Genomic DNA, 12,037 nt, shown 5'->3' on the forward strand with positions numbered 1-12,037 from the left:
GTGTAATAAATAATTATCTTTATATGATGGTACTCGTACAGGTATTGCTTGATTTATAACAGTAACATTTTGTGACTGTCATTAATCATACCTTAGATCTAAGATATCGATAAGATGGATAACATAAGATAAAAATGTTATTCTTACAAAATATCATTATAGACTAGAACTCAGTACCTATGTGACTGACTCAGTTACGTCACGTATCATGTAGACTTACAAACCTGTTGATATTTTGTGACTTAGACGCAATTATAACAATTGGTACATAAACTTAGGGCGTTCGATAAAAGGTATTTATTTTTATATTCCACGACAAGTTAGCCCTTGACAGCAATTTCACCTATTGGTCAGTTATGATAGTCTAAGATGATAACGGCCAGTAAGTATATTAACAGGCAATTATATAAAACCCATACGACTGATTGGTTCCTAAGCGAAATCTGCTTTGTATGTATACCTATGTATATAAATTACTATATATCACAATATGTTCTTAATGTCAAAACCATTAGCACAATATTTTCTCACTCGCAATCAAGGAGTCGTTTTCGAGAAGGAAATACTTGAAAATCGGAGTAAAATGGATCTTATTTGTAAAGTATCAACCCTTAAATTTGCATATTCTTTATGTCTTGCTTTTTACATGTTTGTATAAAAAATCAGGAGTTCAGAATTTGCGACATTAAAACGATTGACATTAAGTGCATTTTACTTGGTCGATAAAGAGTTTGATATGCAAAAACGACTTTCCTGTACGAAGGCTTCTGAACAGTTTTCTGTGAGGTATCGTTAGAATCCTTTATATCACCCTGAATGATACTGGCTATATTTTTATCATTTAACTTTGGGGGGTTTAATATCCTAGTGTTTAGGGCTTCGGCCTGCCGGAAGTACCAAGTTCGATAGCCGGCATTCACCTATTAAATTTTCGGAGTTATATGCATTTATATTTAATCAATTAAAATATCACATGGTTTAACGGTGAAGGAAAACATCGCGAGGAACCTGCATGCCTGAGAGTACTCCATCACATTTTCAAAGGCGCCTAAGTGTGAGGTCTATCAATCCACGCTGAGCCGGCGTAGTGAACTACGGCCCTGCTCATTCTTAGACGAGATCCGTTGAGGGCAAGGTGGTTTTTTTCTGACTTTATCAGTCTTATTCATTTCACAGTTTAGGTAATCATTTGTGTAACATTACTCCCAGTTGAACTCGCGCTGTGCGCCCCATATATTGCCGGCTTCTTCTCGGTAGAATCTGCCTTCCGAACCGGTGGTAAAGTCACTACACACACAGATTTGACGTTTCAAAAGTGCTTATATTAGGCCTACTTGAAATAAATGAATTTTGAATTTTTGAATTTTAGAATTTTTTGAATTTCAATATGATAAGCGGCTGCCAGGGTCGCCATGAGGGGAAGTTGGTTCTAATTGAAACGACTTTTCTTGATGATTCCACTTTATTACTTCCTCCAAATATAGGCGATACATCTTATATTAAATAAGGACACCTTATGGCTGGTCATGGAGTGATAAAGATGGCGGCTGTTTCTATTAATATCAATGTTAAAACTACTTGTTAGAAATTGCGGTTAAATGTGTCGCAATTAGGAAGATATATCCAATATTTAGTTTATAAGTGTGTGTGTAAGAGCAAAGACGTTGGTTATACCATTCATATTAATTGTAGTTATGACTAATTACCCTTGCACTGGATAAGAAGAGCTGTTAATTATCAAAAAATCAATAGGTATTCATCACTGCTTCTTCAGACTCAAATACTGTCGACCAGTATCTTATATCTTTAATGACACAGATTATAAGACATACAGGCAGACAAAAACGATCCGACACCATTCCTATTGGGGCTGAGGCTTATAAAATTATTTAGTCGTTTTTTTATTATTTTCATTACGCCGGGTTTAAACTATACTGCATAGGTTAAGAAAATAATTTAAGTTTCACCAAATTCAATAAATTATTTTTAAAAATTTAATAAACCCTAGCTGTTGATGGGCTTTCATAAAAAGGTACAACACTTTTCAGTCTTTAAATATTTTAATTTTTAAGTAGGTATGCATTGATTTTAAAACTATATCACTTACAATATTTATTATATATATTTAAAACTTAATAAAAGTAGATTCTTCATAAATTTTGTGCTAATCTGAAAATAAAATATTTGATTACAATACTATTTTTTCAAAACTTTGTTTCTTAACGAAGTAAACATATTTTTTTAAATATTTCATCATTAAATGTAACATTGCTACTACACAAAAAAGTCTAAAAGCGTAACTTTTTTCGTTTTTCGTTCATCAATAAATATCTCAAACAACGTATGGATATCTCTCGTGGCTTAGCGTACCAGTACGACATCGCTTATAAACCAAGTAGGTGTACGGGTGTAATATAACTGCGCTATATGTAAAGCCGATACGTAGTTACTAGATCACAGATAGAAATAAAATATTGTTTAGCTAAACAACATTAATTTCTTAGTTAAAGTTTAAATCAATAACATTCATTGTTGTTTTCATAAATAAAAAAAGCATACAGAAAAAAATACTTACATAATAGCATATATAATTAATATTACAATAGTATTTTATTGATAAAATTTATTCGTATATCTAATTCGCGTCTGCAGACACCGCCAATAGCTTCTTGAATGAGCCCGCCAGTGATTTCGCCGCCAAAAGCAGTATTTCCCTCCTAGACACCCCCGTCGATGCTTCCTGCCATTGTGCGTTAAGTACCTAAATGACAAAGTTAAGAAATTAAAAAATGTACAAGGATATTTCGAAATGGGGTAACCAAACACCTATAAGTTGGTAGCCATGGAGACCCATGCCCTTTAGTGGGCAGGTAATAGTTTGATAATGTTGCTGATGAAATAAACAATAACCTATAAGTTGGTAGCCATGGAGACCCGTGCCCTTTAGTGGGCAGGTAATTGTTTGATAATGTTGCTGATGAAATAAACTATAAGTTGGTAGCCATGGAGACCCGTGCCCTTTAGTGGGCAGGTAATAGTTTGATAATGTTGCTGATGAAATAAACAATCACGTATAAGTTGATAGCCATGGAGACCCATGCTCTGTAGTGTGCACGTAATAAGTTGATAATGATGCGGATGAAATAAACAATTACCTGCAAGTTGGTAGCCATAAAGACCCGCGCCCTGTAGTAGGAAGGTAATGCGTTGTTAAATTATCCTTACCAATATTCTAAATACGAAAGTGTGTTTGTTTGTCTGCCCTTCTCCAATAGGCTTATCACTATCCCAGGAAAATGAATGGTTCACAAGGGATTTTCTAAGACCACTAAAAAATCAGCAAAAGAAACAGCTAGAGATGGAATAAACGAGCACCTGTAAGTTGGTAGCCATGATGGACTCGATTGTGACACTGAATCCGGTCTGTGCGTGCTCGTAGTCTTCCTCGGTCGCCGCCCGAGCCGCCGCAACTGCTGCCGACGGCACCGGGGTAGCTTGCGACTGTACTTGCAGCTCTATACCGAGCGAAGGCTGCGATAGCACCAGCAGATTTAGGTCGTACCACCTAAAGTAGAACGACAGATATTATAAGAAAGACAGATTTTAATTAGTAAAGGAAACCCTTATTAAGGGTATTGTTATGCTAGTAGCAGTTTCTCACAGCATCATCACATCATCACCTCAACCAATTGACGTCCACTGCTGGAAATTAGTCTTTTGTAGGGAGTTCCACAATACACGGTCCTGGGTTTGCCTCCAGCGACTCCCAGCGACTCGCCTGATGTCATCCGTCCACCTCGTTGGGGGCCGACCTACGCTGCGTTTACCGGTGCTGGGTCGCCATTCCAGCACCTTAAGACCCCAACGTCCAACGGTTCTCCGAGCTATGTGCCCCGCCCATTGCCACTTCAGCATCGTTTCTCACACCACTTTCCAAATTTTACTGCTTTTGGGGAACATGTAAAATGAAGGCGACTCTTTTTTTTTACTTCTTGCTTTTCCCAATTTCAGGTGTATATATGTTTAGTAAAGGAGAAATTGACTGACGAAAAGGGCGGGGTAACTTCGCACATGGCAGTCGCGGCCCCCCAAACATTTCCCGAAATCTACTGCAAACTCGCCCCGAAAAGGACTGGTGCTGTGAAGTACCAGAGCCATTCCCACAGCAGCTAGCCGCCTACATGGGCAAGTTCTTCAAAAAAATATATCGTAAATTTTAAACTTTTATAGTATTTTAAAAGAACTCACCCATAAAAACGAGTTAACAATAAATTCAAAGAAAAATCTGAAAAAACCGCGTTCGCCATGCACGAAGCCTCCCCTGTTTCTTTCGGGTCTACCCTCATTGCTACATTGCTACGAAAATCTCACAACCCATCAAAGAATGGGAAATAGGGCTTAACGATGGAAAGTTGCGTCGCGTCGCGTTGCAATCCTAAATTCGGAGTTGTGAAAAAGGTACTTTTTCAAAGGTTAGTTTTTGACGGCCGATTGCCGCAGTGGGCAGCGACCCTGCTTTCTGAGTCCAAGGCCATGGGTTCGATTCCCACAACTGGAAAATATTTGTGTGATGAACATGAATGTTTTTCAGTGTCTGGGTGTTTATATGTATATTATAAGTATTTATGTTTGTTATTCATAAAAATATTCATCAGTCACTTTATTACAATAACACAAGCTACGCTTACTTTGGGGCTAGATGGCGATGTGTGTATTGTCGTAGTAGTATATATTTAAACTCACCATACCAAGGTGGGCACAGTGTAAAATGTTATCGGTATGACCGCGTATTCATACAGTATCAGTCTTGTATGATCAAGAGCAAAAGGCATGCCTTATTTAAAAAAAAATAGGTCTTATGATGGGAAGTTGCGTTGTTACTCTAAATTCTCAGTTGTGAAAATAATAGTTTTTCAAAGTTTAAAGTCTATTTGATGTGTCTGTATGAAATGGAAAAAAAAAATTCCCGCCAAGGCGCCTCGACCGATCAAGAAGTTCGAGCTAAAGCTAGTTATCATACAGATATAAAATTAAACATTTTTTTTTTCTTTATCTCAAGTGTCACTTTACGAGTCTCCTAAACATTACGAACCGCCGAATCGGTTTCGTAAGTTTAGACAGCGACTAACGTCATCACGCAAGAGTTGGTAAAACGACATGGTTGGTAAAAAACACATTTAATACATCGAGGTTATTATACTATTGATGAATTTCTTAATGACAAGGTTGCCTGCCTCACACAAGATAGAACAAAGATTTTGGATTGAAGCAGGCGTTACTTTGCGGGAATCCATAATATATTACGAAAATTAAGCTTAACTTGCTGAACTCCGCGAACAGCAGTAGAATCGGTATGGTGTAATTTATAATTTCTGCAATCCTTATACTCCACACCAAACAGATCTTCGGCAATGTACCCTCTACGCACGTTTCGCGCCGAAACCGGAGCATCTTCAGGAGATGTTGACTTTACAGTGAATAATTGTTAAGTCAACTTATTATAGCAAATTAAGCTTAATTTTCATAAGAATAAAGATTGTTAAATTGTAAAACAATGTTGGAAAAGAGCAACTGGTAAGTTCCTTGCAGGCTTCTCCTCGGTAGAATCTGCCTTCCGAACCGGTTGTGGAGTCACTACAACTAGACATTCTTGACGTTTCAAAAGTGCTTATATTAGGCCGACTTAAAATAAATGAATTTTTAATTTTTTAAAACGATGTTGGAAAAGAGCATCTGCTGAGTTCCTTGCCGGCTTCTTCTCGGTAGAATCTGCCTTCCGAACCGGTGGTAGAGTCACTACAAGTACAAACGGACATACTTGACGTTTCAAAAGTGCCTACTTGAAATAAATGGATTTTGAAACGATTTTTTTTCTCCACGCATCACCCAAATTGCTGGGCATCCGATTTAGGCGTTGCCGACACTGTAAAGGAAAGATATGCCCACCTATCAGTGACAGTCTCTTGGATGAATCCTTCGATAGCGAGTACAGGCACGTTGTTCGTCAGCTCACTGTACATGGAGCGTATGTATGCGATGCGTTGCTTCGCCGAAGCGTAGGCTGCTGCGTAGCTGGTCGGTTGTTTGGCTGTGACGTCACTTTCAGCTGGATAGCCCCTACGGAAAATATGATAATCTTCATATCAACCCATTACCGGCCAACTACAGGGCACGGGTCTCCTCCCACAATGAGAAGGGGTTAAGGTCGTAGAGGTTTGTGGACTCCACACATCTTTGAGAACATTATAGAAAACTCCCAGGGCCAGGTTTCCTCACGATGTTTTCCTTATTTATTTATTTTATTTATTTATTTATACACTTTATTTGTAAACCACAAATAGTAAAAAAAAAACAATGGACACAACAAAAATAAACTTAAAAAGTAGGATACAAAGGGCGGCATTGTTCCTTCACCGTCGAAGCAATTGATATTTTTGTTATTAAAACGCACATAACTTTAAGTAAGAGGTGCGTGCTGGGATTCGAACTCGGCACCACGAAAGTGAAGTCGAAGTGCCACCTACTGAGCTATCACCTATATCTGGGTTCTTAATATGATAATACGGAGTAGTATTTTTAGGGTACCCACACCCAAAGGGTAAGGACGGGAGCCTGTTAATGAGACTCCGCTGTCCTTCCGTTTCTGTTCGTTTGTCTGTTAGTCTGTCACTAGGCTGTATCTCATAAACCGTTATGACAGTTGAATTTTTTTTCATCACAGATGATGTATCCCTGTTGCCCTGCTTTATGAGTCAAAGGCCGTGAGTTCGATTCCCACAACTGGAAAATGTTTGTGTGATGAACATAATGTTTTTCAGTGTCTGGATGTTTATACTATAAGTTCTTTATGTATTTCATTACACAAACTACGCTTACTTGCTAGATACTAGATGGTATGGATGGCTTTTATGTAGGGTTTTTGAAAATCCCGCTAAAACCCTTTAATATTCCGTGATAGCGAGGTTACTATACACTTGATGAATTCCTCAAAGACAAGGTAGAATGGAAGCAGCCAGCCTCGCTCTCATCTCCCGCAAGATAGCAAAATGATTGTAAATGTTGATGTTGGAAAAGAGCAACTACTAAGTTTCTTGCCGGCTCTTCTCGGTAGAATCTGCTTTCCGAACCGGTGGTAGAGTCACACAAACATACATACTTGACGTTTCAAAAGTGCTTATAAAGTAGGCCTACTTGAAATAAATGAATTTGAATTTGAATTTTGAATTTTGAATTTGATAAAATGTATCCTATGACGTCTCTAGGATACAAACTATTTCTATGCAATATTTCATCAAGATCAGTACAATAAGTAACAAATGCTAGTTTTTGAATCCCAGTAACTTTCACTAGCTCCTTTTCCGGGATAAATATTATCTCTATTATTCTATGTCACGAATGCAAGATCGGTTCAACGTTTGAGCCCAAATAGGCAACAAACAGACCGACAAGCTTCCGTATATATATTATAAGCATATACTACATTCTTACATATAAGTTTCACTGGCATTGCATTTATTATATGTATATGATAAACATTTCTGTATCTTTACGATGCTTAATATCATTCAATTATCTACCCAATACAATATTATAACTATAATTTATAAGCTGTCATAATAACGATACATTTATTGTTATGGTACGCATAAATTATTCGACTTACAGTACTGTTGCTTTTCCAAAAACAGTTTGGAATGCCTCTCGCACGGGTGATGATACTTTTGTCGCATCTGAAACGACCACTAGCACCATATCGCCACCACTGTCTGAAATATAATAAGAATAATAAATATACTACGACAATACACACATCGCCACCTAGCCCCAAAGTAAGCGTAGCTTGTGTTATGGGTACTAAGATGACTGATGAATATTTTTATGAATAATATACAGTAATACTTAGAATATACACATAAACACCCAGACACTGAAAAACATTCGTGCTCATCACACAAACATTTTCCAGTTGCGGGAATCGAACCCACGGCCTTGGACTCAGAAAGCAGGGTCGCTGCAAACTGCGCCAATCGGCCGTCAAAAATAATATTTTTTTAGGACAAAGATGTGATAGAAGCAGCTGCCCCAGTGTTTGACGCACGTTAATTAAAAAAAAAAAACCTGTAGTTTATTTATATTTTGAAAAATCTTTTAAATGTGAAAGCTTCTATAGCCGCGTTAAGCGATTGTTGGTAGGGGAAAAACTCATAGGTTCGCGTCACCGATGACCTCGACATGATCGCGATATATTCCGCCAGACTAGCGACGCGTAGTACAGCAACCTATGTACACGTATACGCATATATACATTAGTACATATTCAACTTTATCATATGCGTGTTTGAAACTTTTGATTTCGCGGTAGCGACATTCTGACATAGTATTCAAGTAAAGTTATTGACCACTCGAAAAGTTTATTTTGTGTATGCAGTAAACTCATAATAAACTTCTCGAGCATTGTGGTACATTTACAATGTATTTTCGATAATTTTTATTTGAATTAATTCATTTTGAAATCACTGTGCAGTGTTATTGAGTACTTAATCTTTATATATATATTTCTTGTGTGCGTGTGTATGTCACTGAACTCCTCCTAAACGGCTGGACCGATTTAAATGAATTTTTTAGTATGCGATTGGCTGGCATCCTGGATGGTTTAGATTCACAAATCAGCCCGACAGATGGCGCTGGGGTCCGCTAGTATACTTATATGTTTGTGTAGAAAAAAAAATGAAAAATAAAATAAAAACCTACTTAGGTATTCCTTCATTTGCGGGTCGAGTGTGGTTATCATGGAATCAACTGAACTCTTGGCTTTTTCAGCAACTCTTTGTAAAATCCCTCCGGTAGAGACGGCACCTTTCATCCAATTTAGGATGCCACTGCCTGGCATTATGTCACCTGTAGATGTACCGTGGTATTTATAATTTTGTTGCCGTCATACAGGTCCCCTTGTTCGGCAGCAACAATGTTACATCTTGACATGTTTTTGTTCTATTGTTTTGAACAAATATATGAATAAAAATAATCTTAATATATATAAATCTCCTGTCACGATGTTTGTCCGCGATGGACTCCTAAACTACTTAACCGATTTTAAATTAAATTGGCACACCGTGAGCAGTCTGGTCCAACTTAAGAGATAGGATAGCTTAGATATTTAATTATAGTCGAAATTTTATTTTATTGCAAATTATTTGTCTATAATTAATTGACAGTCACATGTACTCATTTAAGGCTTAGCAATACTGAATACGATAAAAACAAAATCAGACGCAGACGAAGTCGCGGGCAACAGCTCGTTATGTTTAAATATTATAATATGTAATAAGACGACCTATGGCTCTGAAATATGGTCGTTAACTATGGGCCTCATAAGGAGGCTCAGAGTCACTCTGCAGGAGATGGAGAGACCTATGCTCGGAGTATCTCTACGCGATCGAATCAGAAATGTGGAGATTCGTAGAAGAACCAGAGTTACCGACATAGCTCAACGAGTGGCGAAGCTGAAGTGGCAATGAGCCGGGCACATAGTTCGGAGAAAGGATGGACTGCCCCGAACTGGTACGCGCAGTGTTGGTCGACACCCAACGAGGTGGACAGACGACATTAAGCGCGTCGCAGGTAGCCGCTGGATCCAAGCGGCTCAGAACCGTGGAACTTCGAACTACCAAAAGACCTATGTCCAGCAGTGGACGTCCATCGGTTAATGTGATGATGATGAATAAAATGAAATTTAAAAATTCCTATTTTTGAAGGTCGATAAAAATTTGATGACAGTACATTTTTCGAATGAAATGCGCAGGGCAAATAAAATACACGCGTCGTTGTTAGAAATGGATGAAGTTGGTCTCTTTCATCCACTTTAAAATACAAATACCTTTGCATTATGTGACTTGTAGATGTCCGCTGTATATATAATTTTCTTGCTGTCATTCAAGTCTCCCTACAAAACAAAAAAACGGCGACCTCTGTTGAAAGCTCTAAAAATTAAAGAAGCCCAGCTGTTCTAAGAGAATCCTGTGCCCAAAAATTGGACTTTGGTGGGCTAACAATGATAAATGTTAAATTGTGGTAAAAAAATCTGTTACACTAAGAATTAAACAGAGAATCATGACCAATATTTGAAATACCAATCGTCTCCAACTCCGTTTCCGGTGTAGAATCATGCAATGACTCTGGTGATAGAGATGACAAAGAGTCCTCTGGTGATCTTATAGGTAGAGTCGGTTCCCCTTTGCATAGTGGGATAGCCGGACTGTAACAAAAAAATAGGAAACATATTACATATATAAATTAAATTATATATTATGTCTGTGATAGCTCATTGGGTAGGAGCTCACTTTCGGGAGTTCGAATCCCATCACACTCCACTAATGTTTCTATAATATAAAGTTATATGCATTTTAAGTAATTCTAATATCACTTTCTTCAATGGTGAAGGAAAACATCGAGAGGAAATGCATGAGAAAATGCATGCATGTCTGAGAGTTCTACATAATGTTCTCAAAGGTGTGTGGAGTTCACCAATCCGCAATGGGCCAAAATGAAAAAGAAATTTGAGTTTGAAATTACATAACACATTGAAAACCAATGCTTAGGTTATGCAAAACTTCAAAGTTTTGAGCATCAAAGACACAGCCTTTCAAAGCATGTTATTTGAAAGCATAGTTTAAGAAAAAAATTAAATATGTATGTTTATGCTTACATTACAGCCAATAGTTAACATGCATGTGACTAGTTCCCTATAAATATATGTTAAATATATGTTAATTTATGTTATAAAATATTTTTATACCTAAATTTCTCAGGACTCTCTGGTGAAGATTGGCTGGGCATTGTGCCAATATTTTGGCTTGTTGGTGGGAGTTGGGCTGCTGGTATCACTTGAGCTGCTGGTATTACTTGTGCAGCTGGCATCACTTGTGCTGCTGGCATCGCTTGTTCTGGTGGCATCTCTTGTGCTGCTGGTACCTTTATTTCATAATCAAAAAATATTTCAATCTTTTCATAATTCAAAAAAATAAACATACAACACATGTATTTTGAAGTAAATGTTAGGTTGACACTAATGTATACACAGAGAAAATGTATACATGGTTTGTTGGTAAGTATGGATATAATAATAAGTATAACATTAGTAAACCTCTATACAAATAGATTAATTCACAAGTTATAATAAACTAAAAGTGAGAAGTTTTTGGAGTCTGATTTAATCAGGGCAAGTATCACAATCATTGTTAAATGTATGTGGCACGGGGAGAGGAAACACAACTACCAACTAACTCTGCTAACTCTAACTACAGATCACAGTATTGGGTTTGATTCTTGAGTTAAGCCAATAGAAGTAATGTATCAAGTGTACAGTCAAGAAATTTTCAATAGCAGCCGTAGTAATCTAGTAGCTATAGCACTGTGCATATCCTCAGAGAGCATATTAAGATATTGTGCCTGGTTGATGTTGTTGACAAGTGACAAGATTTTTACCTACATTGGAACAGTGTTGTGGGTGCTCTAATTTTCATATTATACATCGAACGGGAGCCAAACTATTTACTATTTATATTCTGTACTTACCGCTTTAGAGGTGTTGGAAACCGGTGGAATTTGAGTCGTGGTTGTCGTTACAAAATTTGGTAGTTCAGTTGGTGGTGCTACATTTGACAATAGATTGCCACTGGTGGCAAAAGTAGGTGCCGCGGGTATCTTACTTTTTCTTTCGTTATTCATTATTATATCTATAGAAAAAACATGAAAAATTCATCAAACACCGAACATACACCTAGGTCAACCATATTTAGCCGACACCTTTAGTACATTCTATATTTCTTTCAATTGATTAACTCTGCAAAACGCAGCAAAAATTCGTAAATAAAAACTGGGTAACTATGTAAGATTGAGTAAATGAGCAAATTACCATGAATTAGAAAATTATACTTAAACAACAAATAAATATTTGTTGTGACAGTTCCAATATCAGCCAAACGACGAATTGACAGCTGTTTACGTGTTCTCTTCGGTATCTACATCTACGTAAGAG

General features: G+C 37.3%; 1 protein-coding gene across 2 annotated transcripts; it reads right to left on the reverse strand.

Annotated features, from left to right (window-relative positions):
* Window positions 1-2,605: 2,605 nt before the first annotated feature.
* On the reverse strand, window positions 2,606-12,035 carry LOC120633518 (protein PRRC1-like). Of its 2 annotated transcripts, XM_039903743.1 has the most exons (9): window positions 11,915-12,035; window positions 11,575-11,735; window positions 10,796-10,971; window positions 10,131-10,255; window positions 8,752-8,898; window positions 7,664-7,766; window positions 5,947-6,117; window positions 3,376-3,565; window positions 2,606-2,761 (listed from the first exon to the last, which is right to left on the reverse strand). In XM_039903743.1, exons 2-9 carry the CDS (start codon window positions 11,725-11,727, stop codon window positions 2,636-2,638), a joined length of 1,191 nt encoding a protein of 396 aa, XP_039759677.1. In that variant the 5' UTR covers window positions 11,728-11,735; window positions 11,915-12,035; the 3' UTR covers window positions 2,606-2,635. The 2 variants fall into 2 exon arrangements, with proteins under 2 accessions (XP_039759677.1, XP_039759678.1); XM_039903744.1 differs by lacking the exon at window positions 11,915-12,035 and having other exon boundaries at window positions 11,575-11,896.
* Between the last annotated feature and the right edge of the window lie 2 nt (window positions 12,036-12,037).

The sequence above is a fragment of the Pararge aegeria genome, chromosome 21 (assembly GCF_905163445.1).
Source record: "Pararge aegeria chromosome 21, ilParAegt1.1, whole genome shotgun sequence".
Taxonomy (NCBI): Eukaryota; Metazoa; Arthropoda; class Insecta; order Lepidoptera; family Nymphalidae; genus Pararge; species Pararge aegeria.